Below are 15,459 nucleotides of genomic sequence, written 5' to 3' on the forward strand. Positions count from 1 at the left end.
TCATTGGATGTTCCCCGTGATAGGTTTTTTTGACATATATCTAAATTTGGTACATGGAATATCTAATGGTTATGCCAGTGAAGCCTTAAACCTCCCATGGAGGGTCTTTGTAAGAGATGACATAAATTGTAATCTTTGAAAATTATTTGAATTACAAACGAGATGTTGCCTGGTTCTGGTTAGGTTTTTGAGATTGGTCTTTTACCTCAGAATGCATTATATTTGGTAGGAGATATGCTTTTCTTTGGGAAATGATGTGACTATTGGGATACATATTTTTTTACACACAAATTTTATATTACTTAAAGTTCAAATAATTGTCAATCCTCAAGGTAGGCTATAAACTAAGTCTATTATGTGACATAGATGGCAATTGGGTCTAATGTTAACACTGCAACACACAAAAACATAGGTACTTCTAATTAAATGTTTTTGTATGGATGTAAATAAAACCCGGATCCCTCTCCTTGTAGGTGTAGTGGAGGCTCATCCAAGGGGTGGATGCATATAGATACAAAAACAAGATGCCAATTTGTAATGATCAAAGATAAAAGTTTGAATCTAGATGACTATATTGACTATCAGATGCAAAGTGTTGTATCTGATAAAAATAGGACAATATTTCATACATGAAATTTATATTCATTTTAATGCTGTTTTATTTCAAGGTATTAATATTTTATGTATTATTCAATGCAATTGTTTGAGTATGGTTCAATTATGAGGGAATTTTCATACATAAACACACACACTCTCTCCCTACTAGCCTTTGGCCGAACTTGTACATACTTAGCAAATGTAATTTAATAATATATTAATAATAATACAATCATTTCCATTTATCATGAATTCAATCAAATGATCTTTGTAATGATATGGGTATTCCAACCCTAAGTATTGGAGTGCTTACTTTCAATTAAAATTATTCCTTAATTGATTCTTTAATTTATCTTCACTTTAATCAAAAGATTTTTGTCAGGATATGGGTTTTGGAAACTAAAATGTGAGTAGAATTACCTATCCCTTCACTAATAAGAACCCTAAAATATTGGTGTACTTTCAATTCTACAAGTCAGAATGATAAATGAAGTTTGCTAGGCTAGAGTGATGTACATGAAACATTCTATCCCTATGGAAAGGTGTGTGTTTGCAACTTTTCCTTGTCTTGTAGAATCATGATTTTTTATAGTGACCAACATGATGCATATGGTTTAAAAATCGGCTTGATATATTGACCAAAAACATGAGAATCTAGGTACATTTATTTTGTACCGTATTCTCCTCCTAAGAGGACCCTTTATCGAAAAATTCTCATATCAAACCCCTTTCAACACATAACGTATGATTGATGTATAATCATTGCATTCCTTTTTGCAAGAAACATGATTCTTTTTGGCAAGTGAGTTAAGCTTTACAACTCTTAAATAGTTTATTGCAATTGGTGGAGGATAGGTGCACTCAAAGGACTATTCTCTGTTAGCTTCTTAGCTAATAGGAGCCTCAAAAGAACGTCATCATCCTTTCCTATTCCCACTAATTGTATAAAAACCTCATTTATTAATGAGAAATTCCATAAAAGTCCAAATTTGTTGTAATAACACAATTGAGTGACAAAGAGTGTAAAGGGGCCAGGGGCTTCCAAAGTTGTAAGTAATTGTAGTTCCCAACCTTATTATTGAGCCAAATTTGTTGTAATAACACAATTGAGTGACAAAGAGTGTAAAGGGGCCAGGGGCTTCCAAAGTTGTAAGTAATTGTAGTTCCCAACCTTATTATTGAGCCAAATTAGCTAGGGATCCTTTTCCTTAAACCTTGGCTAAGGTATAAAAGAAAAATTTTGTAACTTTTGACCTACGCTTTGGATAATTAAAGTGAGTGCATGACTGTTGAATTCCTTGCATGTATCTAATTTCTCTTCTCTCTCCCTTGTGGGTTGCGACATTGGCATTCCATGAAGCGCGTCGGACTCATAGGTGAAAGCTCTTTGATTTGAAGTAAGTTTCTCGCATCATTTTTGTGTTTTTAGCTGTGCTCATCTATGAGCTATTTTGACACATAACATGAAAATCAACACTCTAAATCAACTTTTAAGCATAGGTGGGGATACAGCATGGTCTAAAGATGTTGTAGGGTGATTAGGAGACCAAAATAGTAAACCTAATTTTTGACGTTTATCTTTGGTGTGATTTTTTTCAGATGTTGAAACTGACAATTTTGAGCTTGACATCGTCTAATATGATCTACTGAATTACTGTAGCAAGTTTGGGTCCATTCGGACACTCCTAGCTATCTCAAAAGTGATGTGACAGACTAGCAGCCATAATGACTAGTTTTTAGTAACTAAGGACTGCTTGAGAAAGATAGGATATAGAACACTTGGGCTAGGGGTTTTTGAGAGATTAGCTATCTCTTGTAGCCTCCATGCACTAGTTAGGTCAACTATGTTCCACGGATTGACATTTTATGTCTATGGATTTAATCCGCTTAGGCGTGGGTTTCCACTTTTTGCAAAGTCCCCTTTTAGCCCTCTTTCTATTCTTGCCACTCTTTGGGTTGGTTCTTTGACTTGAACGATGGGGCATGGTCGTTACTTGGGTAGTGCCTCTTCCACTTTAACTTCACCTTTTTCTCTCTAGAGGTGTCTCCTCCTCCTCATCTTGTTCCTTTCCTCTTTCAGGTGCCGTCGATGTGGTGGCTGTTTATGTTTTTGCCTTTGCTTTAGAGACTTGGACAAGACTTGTGGAAACTGGGTGGTGCTCTGATCTATACCTCTTCTTCTTCTCCATTCAATTTGCCTATTAGCCATAAGTTTTTCTCAGAGGCATGTGATAGGTGATCTGCTTGGCCAATAGCGTGATACAGTATCCTAGTGATTATTTCTGGGGCCACCAAGAAAGATATGTGTTCTATTTTCTTCACATGTGTTAGGGTAGTTGGATAGGTGAAGGTAGATGACACTACATGATTAGGGCATGTGTATCGAGGTGGCCTCTTTGTGGTGAAATGGAAGTGTTGGTGGCATAGCCTGAGTGCCCACTCTATAACTTTCTACCAGAGATCCAAAAAAGATTTTGACTTACTAGTAAATGGCAGTGGTAGGCAGTTGGTGTTCTCTCATAGGTTCCCCCCCCTTGGGACAATTTCGAAGCATCGGTTATCTGCTCTTCCATTATGTTCACCTCTATTGGAGTGTTGTTCAAATCTGAAATGGCGGATTGACCATCTTCGTTAATGATGTGTATCAACTCGTAAGCCCTTTGTAGTAGACACCACACGGCTCTAGCTGGATATAGTTTGTGAGACCTATCTTCTCCCACAGTGATCTAACAACATCTTCCCTTGCTAGGTCTTTAGCTTCTTTTTGCAATATCTACACTTCTACTTTTGATTCTTATCCACTTTTGAAAATTCCATGATAGACTGTGACATGCTGGTGCTCTAGCAGTTCTTTGGCCAACCACATAACATTTGATTCCCTGAGAGAATCTTCTTCTAACAAGTACAAGGAAGCTCTACCAACGTAGTCTTCATGATTTTCTTCTTCGAAGACCTTGAGGTGGATGAGAGAGATCCTAAGAGAAAATCATCAGAATATGTTTTTCATATTTGTTTCACCTCTTAGAAGTAGAAAGGCTAATACAATAGTTGAAGTGTAAAAACCACAAATTTTAGCAAGATTTATCTTTGGCGTGGCAAAGATGCAAGTATGAGCATATGATTGCAATTTGGTGCGAGAGTGGATGTACATGAGGTGCATGTGCTGTAGGTGATATGCATGAAGTATGAAGGCTTTCTGACCCCTGTGGTGAGAGTTATGGGAAATTTCTTCTATGCTTTTTCCATTATCTGATCTTGTCATGCTTGAGGGAGTTAGGCTTTTTCAATCTTGATGAAACTTGACATAGAGCTTCACTTAAGCGATAGACATATCTATGACACAATTTGATGAGATAGGGTCCAATTGTTCATAGATCTATATCTGGTGCACCAAAGATAGATTTCCATTGAATTGGGTCCTTTCTGACTTCTTGCCTCTTGGGTTCCTCTATAAGGTGGTAATTAAGCCTTGGGTAGAGTTTAAGCATAGTTGGTGGGTCAGAAGTCCTTTGTGTGCACCCTCTTGTATATTTTTGGTAGTAAGGTGCAACATAGGGAAGTGCATGAATGATGTGAGTGTGACAGGGTTATGTAAGGTGTGTAGAGGCTAAGTGGGTCATGCTTGTATGAATAGATGTGCAAAAAATGCTTCAAATGTGACACTTTATCTTTGGCATGCCTAAGATAAATTTTGCATATTTTTTCTACTTTTGCCCCCAACTTGCCCTATATAGCTTCTACTAGGTTAGATGAGGTGGATGGGGCCCTGGTTCTATATCTTGCACTTGGTGTTCATCCCAATGATGTTGATTGTCTCCTCGTAAGTAGAGTTTGATTTGGGGATACCAAATTGTGGTTGTGGCCACTGGAGGTTAGTAAGAGTGAGGTATAGTGTGTAGAGTTTCCCCCTTTACTTTGAGGTCAAATGGATCAATACTTTGCATGAAAGTGCAAAAAGTAACTTTGCGGTAGAGATATGGTCATTTTTCCATAACCTGATGATGTGGACTCTAATGCACCCCCAAACCTCTACATGTCTTTTGCCTGCTGACATCTATAAGTGGGTCAAATCTGGTCTCCAATTGGGCCTTTTATGTTCAATGCGTCAAAGATAATTGGTCAAAATTTTGGTATGCTTTTGCACTCGAGAGCCCACTCTTGTGTTTACCTACTTGAGATGAGCCCATGGTTCAACCTTGCTGTGATGTGGACGCCCAATGGGGCCGCCGCTGATGTCAATGCATTCAGTAACATTATGTGGTGCAAGAGGTGGGTCTTGAGTAGTGTACTCAAGGGTTGCCAATGGCAAAGGATCTTGTTGATTAACTCTTTTGAAAAGCAAATTTTGTCGTAGTTGTGCTCGTTATTTGATAGTTCTATGCACACTTGTTTCAACCATTTGGTTAGAATTGGTTGGCATTGCTAGTACTAGTTAAGTCTTTTGTACCCATTGATATCACTTCCATTGGGTGTTCCTTGAATTGTCGTTTGCAAGCAATTGGTGTCTTGGGCTTAGCTTTAGAGTCCTACTTAGGTTTCCATACGCAATTTGTCATCTGTGATTGCGGTTTTTGTTGTTTCCATGGGTAGGATGGTGCAATATTAGGATTCTTCTTATTGTACAACAGTCTTTTAGGCACCGAGTTTAGCGAGTTGGGTTTTGGGTACCCAAAATTTCCTGATTCCTTACATGCCTGTTTTGTGCGAATGAATTTGGTAATGCACAATGGGCACTGGCTCGAAGTTTTCCTTGTTATTTGGTATCGTCAGAGATTGGAGAGTGGCTTTCTATACTTCCGACTATAAGAAAATTGTACTCTTAGTTGGCCACCCTTCAGGGTTAGTTCTAGAACCTTGTTATCCCAGTCTTGGACAACTTTGTAGGTGCGCATCCAAGGAACTCCTAGCATAAAATATTCACTCATATGCTTGCCTGTAATACAACTAAAAGTATGTGGGCATACAAATCCATGGACACAAATGTTAAGATTGATCAGATCCAATGTTGGGTTAGCTCTTTATGGCACTCTTTGACTTGTGCTAAAAAATGTTCCAACGGTTGGGTTGTTCCTTTTTTGCATGTTGTGTAGTTGATCGCATTAAGCAGTGCACCTGTATCAGCTAGTGTTTTGACCTTGAACCCATCCTTCAGGGTCACTATTATGTGCATGTCCAATCCATCCTACCATTCTCCATGTGTCTCTACCCCATCATCTGATAGGGGTTGAATCTAAAGGGTGTTGAGGGGTAGATCTTGAGGGATCGGTCACATTGCTGCCTTTTGCTTCAGAACTCAAATGCGTGCTTCCTCTTGGGCTTCTACAATCACCTGCTTCCTTTAAAGCTTGCATTCCTTTGTTGCATGCATTCTTTGACAAAAGGTTTCTAGTCAAAAGTAGAAGATATTTGCAAAGACGACAATCATTAATCCAGTTTTCCATGATCTCTCCATCTAATGTAGCTAGTTTGATGGCACCACTCGGTGAAACATTCTCAATGAGAAAAGGACCACGTCCTTTTTTCTTGAATTTGGGTATGTGTTGTTTCAAGGAGTAACTAGAACCAAATACCCTTGTTTGAAAACTTTTGTCAGCAAATAAGAGTCAAAAACTATTTTTGTCGTCATTTTTGTGCATATATATGGGCAATGACCACCGATCTCTGTTCATCTAGCTGTTCTAGGTCCTGAGTCATTCTAACAACTCTTGGCCTTTCCATTCCAATTCGTGTGCAATTCTAAGTGTGGGTAATAAAAATTCCATGAAACTGTGGGTAGTATTGTGTTCAAGGCTATTTTGAATGAAACTCGATATGGACACATGGTTGAATGAAGATGCATTTCCTAGTCAATCCTTACTTCTTAAGAACACTAATGTTTTCCCAAGTGGCACCTTCTTCAGGTCGATCTTTCCACTTGACTAAAACTTGTTGACGCACATGATGACACGTACGTAATATGTTCAGGTTCATGTAATTGGATAGCGGGTTCAACAAAATTGACAAAATCTCTTGGCCAATAACATTGTCGTCCCCATGCACAGCATTTTTGTAAATGACTTACATGAAATACCGGATGAATACAAGAATGTGACAATCAGGATAGTTTGTAAGCTTGATCACCCACTCACTTGAGTATTTGAAAGGCCCACAATATCTAGGAGATAGTTTAGCTGTTGGCCCAATCTTCAAAATTTCTAAATGCTCTCACACACACAAAAATTCCTCTTCCTCTTCCTTGAAGGTAAACTTTCCGACGTTTCTTGTTTGCATACTTCTTATACCAATCTCGTGCTTGTTGGAGATTCAAACGAGCAAGTTTCAACATATCCATATGGTCTTGGAGAAAATCCTTCACCTGTTGGAGTTTTTTGATTGCCAACTCCATCGTAACTGATGACCTAGGTTGGAAACCGTACATTATCATGAAAGAACTAAAACTAGTTGTGACATGCTCAACATTGTTGTAAGAAAACTCAAGAAGAGGTAGATACTCTTCCCACTCTGTTTTTTTCTTGCTAATGTATGCTCGGAGGATATCCTCTAGCACTTGGTTCACTCGTTCAGTTTGACAATCTGTTTCAAGATGATCCGCTATACTGAGGTTGAGTTGTATACCCATTCATTTAAACACAAGCACCCACAAGCACCCAAAAATAACTATTAAACTTGGGATCACGATCACTCACAATGTTACTTAGCAATCCATGGAACTTGTATAGATTTTCCACAAATAGCTTAGCTATTTATAGAGTCTTTATTGTTGACTTGGTTGGAATAAACTTGTATAGTTTAATCAACCGCTCTACGACCACCCATACCGAGTCATGACCTCATACAATGGTTAATAAACCTACAACGAAATCCATAGAGATACTTTCCTATTTACCATTAGGAATCTCCAATGGATGTAAGAGTCCTCCAGCCTTCATGCGCTCTTCTTTGTTAAATTGACATTTTTGGCAATACAAGACATAGTATTGAACAAAGTCGTGTAAACCTGACCAATAAAACTATCGTCTTACGAGAGCATAAGCCTTTTTAATGCATGAGTGCCCTGTACTTGGACTGTTGTGACTGTTTGAGCTCCATACCAATAAGTCCACCATGTATTTAATGCAGACACTATTGCATAGAGTTCACGTTCATAGGAATAATAATTCTGCTGTGATGAATCAAGCTTCTTACTTTCAAATGAAATTGGCCTCCCCTCTTGTAGAAGGAATGCTCCAATAACACAATTATTGGAATCCAATTCCAAAACAAATGGCTTCAAAGGATCCACAATATCTAGAATAGGAGCTGTAGCTAATGCATTCTTGAGCGTATCAAAATTTTGCTATTGAGCGGCACACCACTGAAAGTTTTTTCCCTTGGTTTTTAAATTATCCGTCATTGGTACAACAATATGAGCATAGTTTTTAACAAACCTTTAATAAAAACCTGCAAATCCCAAGAAAATCTAAAACTCTTCTAGATTTCTGGGAAAAAACAAGCTCCAAATGGCATCCACATTGGATTGATCCGTGTGCATCCCATAAGCTGAGATAACATGCCCTAGATAGTGAATTTCCTCCTTGAGAAAATCACATTTTGACTCTTTGGCATATAACTTGTTTGCTCGTAGCAATTCAAACACTTGCCTTAGATGTTGTAAGTGCTCTTCTTTAGAGGCACTATACACAAGAATGTCATCGAGAAAACAATAACAAACTTACCTAAATACGGTCTCAAAACACTATCCATTAGTGTCATGAAAGTTGTAGGTGCATTGGTTAACCCAAGGGCATAACCAAAAATTCATAATGTCTAAACCTTGATCAGAATGTAGTTTTAGGTATATTAGCAAGTCGAATGTGTACTTGGTGATATCCCGATCACAAGTCTATCTTTGTGAAGATATGAGCATGAGTGAGCTTGTCAAACAACTCAACCATTCAAGGTAATGGGTACTTGTTCATAATGATTACTAAATTTAAACCAAGGTAGTCAACACAGATGCGCATGCTACTATCTTTTTTCTTCACCAATAGGATAGGAGAAGCCCATGGTGAAGAACTTGGTTGAATAAACCCTCTATTGAGATAGTTAGTAGGTTGAGGTTCCACCTCAGCAGCTTCAAAATGACTCATTTTGTAGGATGGTTTACTAACAGGTCGTGTCAGCGGTAATCTTGGTAGTCAATCATTAGGAAAAACATCTTGAAATTCCATTAACAAATTTTTTGATTGACTAAGGAAGGGGGGCTAAGGAAGGTTTTCTTAAAGAAACGCTTGAAGTTAACAGAATGAAAAAAAAAATCATTTTGCATGGAGATGGCATAGTGCTGCAGTTCCATGACCAGGAAGCCGCCAGGTGGGTGGAAAATCTAATCAAGGGTGTTGTAGTGTGCACTAGGGTGTGACGCTATCTGGATGCAGAGGCGGCACCAATTGCATGGCGAGAAGAGCCGAGGGTGACAAACTGGCTGGAGGGTGGAGTAGAAAAATGAGGGCGGGTCCACTAGCTTGTGGAAGGAGGGCCGCACTGCTGAAGGATGCATGAAGGGAGCTGCAGTTAGCGAGTTAAGGGATGCCAATGAGGGTGCTACAAAGAAAAGTAGGCAGAGATGATTGGGGGAGCCTTTAAGTGAAGTAGGCCAAGGGACAAGGAAGAGCGGCTTGGTGGTGTTGGGGGTGGGGGACGAGGCGCTGTTCTGCTACTGCAGAAGGTCGAGAGCTGCATGAGGACTGGAGGTGGCCAGGGCTAGTGGCCAGAGAGAGGGGGTCGCCTTCAAGAACAGAGGAGGCTTTCAGGGGTTAAAGGGGAGCCAAGTGCAGCCAAAGAGGGGGACCACTTGGAAAAGGCCACAAGGTGGCACTGTTTACAAAGCAGAGGGATCAACCATGAGCAAGGGAGAACCACCAGTGATGGGGGCTGGTGGTACAGAGGAGGACCAGGGGCATGAAAGTTTGCATAAGCCAGGGCCACCAATTGCAGGGTTGGGTGACATTTGCTTGTAGGTCGGGACTACAGAGCAAGCTGCATGCGGGGTGATGTCGAGCTAGAGAGCTGGACTACAATAGCCAGGGGGCCATAAGGTGGATGTCGCAAGCTACATCGGGGATGAGCCGTCGGGGGCAGTAGCGGACTTGGGTTGAAAAGGGCGTCAATAGCAAGGAGGAGGAGGTGAAGAAGACGAACAAGGGGTCACGCAGCAGTTGAGGTTGCACTAGTGTGTGGTTGTCATCAATGTTGAAGGGAGTCAGGGCTTGGAACAAGAGGGTTGTCAGGCTTAGGAGAGGGCTTTGAGAAATTCAAGGGTTCGGAGAAGGGCTGCAAGCAGAGGAGCACCTGAACAAGGGCATATAGCACCATGAGGAGGGTGGCCGAAGGAAGAGAAGAAGGATGCCAGGTGTGTAAAGGACCAGCCAGTGGATTGCAAAGGAAGGTGGCGCTGCCATAGAAGTGGCCGCCAAGGATTGCATCAAAGCACGTAGTCAACATTAGCCATCATTGTACCCGAGTTCTTCTTTTGCTATGCATAAGTGGATTTATGGATTGCTTGGGTCATTTTTTGTGTTGGGTTTGCCACCAATCTTTTCGTCTGTTTGTCTTGTGTCGTGCGTAGCATCCGTGATAGCTATGGCTCTTGATAGGCTATGAGTGTGCACACACACACACACACACACACACACACACACACACACACACACACACAGAGGGAGATTGTGTGTGCGGATTTCGGAGGCGGTCGAGGCGGGTATGGCCTCCCGGTATGGGTGTGTTTACAGAACTGGAGAAAGTGTATGTATCGCTGGGTATGGTTCTATTGATGGATCTGTTGTTTTGAGATTGTTATGGTTGGATATGTCTACCTAGTGATGCTCAAAGGCGAGCCTGACAGTAGAGATTTGGAGAGAAGTGTGCGTGTGTCTGAATTTTTGTGTGGTTAGGGGTGGTGGATATTCATTGGGCTATAGAGAGGCAGTTATTTTGTGTGTTGGGTGTGTTACCCCTTCCCCCTTTCCATCAGTGGTGCCCCTTTTAAAGTGTGAAAATGATGCCTGATATCCAATTGGTGCTTGTTGGAGAAGAAGAGGCTGCATTTTGGTTTTCCGATATGGAGCTATACCTTATTGCAAATGAGAATTTGTGGAGATGCCAAATTGAAGGCACTACCATTGGTTCTACAAGGACGAGCCAAAGCCTCGTTTGAAGGATTGAAGGTTGCAGATCGAAAATCACTGCACGAGATTCGCAAGCGGTTTGTCGAAGCTTTTCAGAAGCGAGTTTATCCATCGAACTTCGGTGAACAATTGAGCAAGCTGAAGCAGGATGCAAGTGAAGATTTTGCTTTGTTTTTGGATAAATTTGAGTCAATTTGGGAGAGACTATCTGCTAGTGTTACATGTGTGCGAAATGGAGATCATTTCAAGCGAGAGTAGTTTCTAGCCTGCTTGCATCCGCGAGTCAAGGAGAAGGTCGAGCGTGGTGGTGCAAAGGACTATGCGCAAATGGTTTGCTTGGCGAAGGTAAAGAGCAGGAAAGCAAAGAGGAAGCTGGAGATGGGCTTGTTGAAGCTTGCAATTTATGGGTATAGCTTGACAATGGAGCTTCATCATGTGCCAAAAGAAAGGTCAAGCGTCAAAGAGGTAGCTGCTTTGCCATTGGTAAGCCATTATGGTCATTCGTTTCAACTAGTACCTCCAGTTTGGTATGATACTCTACAAGAGTCTCTTAGCCCCGCTAGCAAGGATGCGGTCTTGGTCGAAGGGTGTATGCATGAGAAATCAAATGAAGCTACGGATCAGAGCTCACAAGAAAAGTTTGAAGATGTTGGCAAAGTGATGGTCAAAGCTGTGCATAAAGAAGCTAGCCAGGGGGTTGGGCAACCTTGCGCTACCGATTGTGTTAAAGAGCGGCAGTGCATTCCAGAAGGTGTGGACGATGTCAACATACCAGAGAACGAGGTAATAGATTATGGCTTTCTCTTTTTCTTAGCAGATGATATGGTCGTAGAAGAAGTCCTTGAAGAGCAGGTTAGTGTTCAAGCAATGGTGGTCGAGCAATCCGATTTTCTCTCGCATAAAGTGATTGAAGATGAAGCATTAAAGGCTATATTGGTGGACAAAAGATTGGCATGGTGAGTCAGATATGGAGTGTATGCCATTTGAATAACCTCAACAGAGGGTATGCTTGGAAAACAGGTAGGTTTGGCTATGCAAGAAGTAGTGGTAGTGGAAGACAGGTTGCCAAAGGTGGGTGTTATAATGGACATGCTTTTGAAAGTTTCTTTGTAGGTAGTTTTGCACGGTTTGCAAAGCTCTCTTGATGAGGGGTCTGCTATGAAGAAATCTCTAGTAGGTGAGAGAATAATGATGTATGGTGCAGATGCTTCACAGGTTGGTGTACAGGTTCATTCGCTGTACGAAGCCGACATATGGATGCATGTTGAAATGATATGCCAAGCTGCACGAGAGGCTTGTTTTTGGGTTTACAGGTGCAAAAAAATGGTTGATTATGCATATACTACAGACGGATGTCTGTGTTCAATGCCATGTATTTGATCCTAGTGGAGTTTGCATCACAATTGGGAGAGCCTATGGCTTTCCATTTGACCGTGGAGGGTTCTTCAACAGATGAACCTTTATTTCTATCTACTTTTATCTAGCCTATGTACATACCTATATTGCAGTCCTCTTACTATGCAGTTCTATTTTACATAAATAATGCTATGGTTGAGCATCAATGCTCAACCAGGGGGTGGGCAATGATGGTACAACCAAACAGTGTCAACCCAAGGATAAGCCATCAGCACATGTGTGGAAATTAGCAGGTGGATGGCACAATGCTTGAGTAGCTACTTGATGTAGGGTATAGTAAGCACCACCAGGATGTGTGTGCAAGATGTGGCGTTTAGCAAGTCAAAGATTCTTTTCCAACTCAACTAGTCGCAGAGCTTGAAGGTACCAAGGGTCGATGGATTTTATCTCCAAAGCAAGAGTTGGTATATATGCACAGTGGGTACTCCAATTTGGCAAGCTCAAGCTCTTTGGGTACTTGAGGGTTGATGGCTAGCAAGTCTCCACCTCGGACCTATGTCAAGCAATGGAAGCTTAACTCGATTGACGGTCATAGCGATCGTCGTCCCTTCTGGCCAAAAATTCATGACATTCAAGGGCCACTTTTATGAGGTTGGCTATGTCCATAGGCAGTGAGCAAGGTGATGCCTTTCAAGGAATTTTCTCCAAGCTAAACAAGGCGCCTAGCATACAAGCATCAGATGGGGTTGCAATAGTCATTTTCTGGTGGCAAGGATAAGCAGGTTGTCTTTTAATTGTAGGAGCTCTAAAGTTGGAGGATGAGAAGCAAGCTTTTTTTAGCAAACATGAGGTAGGCAGTGGGGGACGTGTGAAGTGGGGCCAAGGAAGGTTTTTTTAAAGAAAAGCTTGAAGTTAACGAATTTACCAAAAAAAACGAGCATTTTGCATGGAGATGGCGCAGTTCTGCAGTTCCATGACCAGGAAGCCGCTAGGTGGGTGGAAAAGCTAATTGAGGGCGTTGTAGTGTACATTAGGGTGTGGCGCTATCTGGATGCAGAGGCCGCACCAGTTGCATGGTGAGAAGACCCGAGGGCGGTCGACTGGCTGGAGGGTGGAGCAAAAAAATGAGGGCGGGTCGACTTGTGGAAGGAGGGCCGCACCGCTGAAGGATGCATGAAGGGAGCTGCAGTTCGCGAGTTAAAGGGATGCCAGCAAGGGCGCTACAAAGGAAAGCAAGCAGAGAATGATTGGGGGAGCCTTTGATTGAAGCAGGCCAAGGGCCAAGGAAGAGTGGCTCGATGGTGTTGGGGGTGGGGGATGAGGCGCTGTTCCACTACTGCAGAAGGTCGAGAGCTGCATGAGGACTGGAGGTGACCCGGGCTAGTTGCCAAAGAGAGAGGGGGTTGCCTTCAAGAACAGAGGAGGCTTTCAGGGGTTAAAGGGGCGCCAAGTGCAGCCAAAGAGGGGGACCGCCTAGAAAAGGCCACAAGGTGGCGCTGTTTATAGAGCAGGAGGGCTCAGCCGTGAGCAAGGGAGAACCACCAGTGATGGGGGGCTGGTGATACAGAGGAGGACCAGGGGCATGAAAGTTTGCATAAGCCAGGGCCATCAATTGCAGGGTTGGGTGTGGCATTTGCTTGCAGGTCGGGACTACAGAGCACGTCCAAGAGAAGGTGGATGTCGCAAGCTGCATGGGGGTGCTATCGAGCTAGAGAACTGGGATGTCGCAAGCTACATAGGGGATGAGCTGCCAGGAGTAATAGCGGACTAGGGCTGAAAGGGGGCGTCAATAGCAAGGAGGAGGAGGTGAAGAAGGCCAACAAGGGGTCATGCAGCAGTTGAGGCTGCGCCAGTGTGTGGTTGTCATCAATGTTTATGGCAGTCAGGCCTTGGAACAAGAGGGTTGTCAGGCTTGGGAGAGGGCTTTGGGAAAATCAAGGGGCCCGAGAAGGGCTGCGAGCAGAGGAGCGCCCCAACAGGGGCATATAGCACCAAGAGGAGGGTGGTTGAAGGAAGAGAAGAAGGATGTCAAGTGTCTAAAGGGCCAACCAATGGATTGCAAAGGAAGGTGGCGCTACCATAGAAGTGGCCACCAAGGATTATCAAAGCACGTAGTCAACATTAGCCATCATTGTACCCGAGTTTTTATTTTGCTATGCATAAGCAGATTTATGGACTGATTGGGTCATTTTTTGTGTTGGGTCTGCCACCAATCTTCTCGTCTGTTCGTCTTGTCTTGTGTGTAGCATCTGTGGTAGCTGTGGCTCTGGATAGGCTATGAGTGTGTAGAGAGAGAGAGAGAGAGAGAGAGAGAGAGAGAGAGAGAGAAGGAGATTGTGTGTGAGGATTTTGGAGGCGGTCGAGGTGGGTATAGCCTCACAGTGTGGGTGTGTTTACAGAACTGGGGAAAGTCATCACTCGGTGTGGTTGTGTTGATGGATCTGTTGTGCTGAGATGGTTATGATTGGATATGTGTAGCTGGTGATGCTCAAAGGCGAGCTTGATAGTAGAGATTTGCAGAGAAGTGTGTGTATGTGTGAATTTTTGTGTGGTTAGGGGTGTCGGCCGGATATTCAATCGGCTATAGAGAGGCAATTATTTTGTGTGCTGGGTGTGTTACCCCTTCTCCCTTTCCAACGTGAGTACTGTGTGGTTTCTTATCATTTGGATCATCGTGGATGTGAGCCTGCACTATGATCTCCTCAAGTGTTTTGGGGTCTTGCACCTTGACGTGCTTCTTAAGCTCTAGTGGCAGATCGCGGATGAACCCACGTACTTGTTAAAAAGAGTCTAACCCTTCCAACTTGAGGATAACATCTCGCTAGTGCGTGATATATTCAAGCAACGATTTATGTTGGAGCATGTAACACGTCTCCCAAGTCGTCCAATTTCTATCTACCTCATTCATGGGTAGAAACTCTTTTCTAAATACAGCCTCAAAGGCTGCCCAAGTCTGTGGTATGATGTTTTTCTCCTTGAGAGACATCCACCATTTATAGACCTTGCCTTCCAGAATCAGACTTGTTTGCAGTGTCCTAACTGCATCTGGAGTGCACCATTAAGTCATGAATCCCTTTCCACTTGTATTTTTCAACAACTCGTCCACCTCCTTAGGAGTGAGAGTGCATAACATCCGAAGGGGGGACCTTGTCCCTGACCAAGAGGACCCTACCCCTAATCGCCTATGTACTCATGCATGTGTGTGTGAAAACATGGCCCTTGGCCCGCTGTTGCATAAACTGTACCACTAAATTAGATAATTTACTAACAATTTCATTTAGTGATGCAAAATTCTTTTCCATCACAGACATGCGTACTTAAAGTGCTCAAAATCCCTAAA

At 42.5% G+C, this 15,459-nt stretch overlaps 1 protein-coding gene across 1 annotated transcript; it reads left to right on the plus strand.

Moving 5' to 3' along the window:
- The first annotated feature begins 11,090 nt into the window (after positions 1–11,090).
- On the plus strand, positions 11,091–13,890 carry LOC147456058 (uncharacterized). The gene is made up of 5 exons (XM_086513801.1): positions 11,091–11,714; positions 11,784–11,834; positions 11,877–11,978; positions 13,392–13,489; positions 13,626–13,890. Exons 1-5 carry the CDS (start codon positions 11,091–11,093, stop codon positions 13,888–13,890), a joined length of 1,140 nt encoding a protein of 379 aa, XP_086369927.1.
- The last annotated feature ends 1,569 nt before the right edge of the window (positions 13,891–15,459 follow it).

Source organism: Adiantum capillus-veneris, chromosome 6 (genome assembly GCF_014529385.1).
Source record: "Adiantum capillus-veneris isolate H3 chromosome 6, ASM1452938v2, whole genome shotgun sequence".
Lineage (NCBI taxonomy): Eukaryota > Viridiplantae > Streptophyta > Polypodiopsida > Polypodiales > Pteridaceae > Adiantum > Adiantum capillus-veneris.

Bases quoted from the DNA above. Each gene is read 5' to 3' on its own strand.
- LOC147456058 (XM_086513801.1), top strand. From the start codon at position 11,091: ATGGTTTGCTTGGCGAAGGTAAAGAGCAGGAAAGCAAAGAGGAAGCTG. The intron at 11,715-11,783 runs GCATGGTGAGTC...CTTGGAAAACAG, and splicing joins TATTGGTGGACAAAAGATTG to GTAGGTTTGGCTATGCAAGA. The intron at 11,835-11,876 runs GTGGGTGTTATA...GTTTCTTTGTAG, and splicing joins TGGAAGACAGGTTGCCAAAG to GTAGTTTTGCACGGTTTGCA.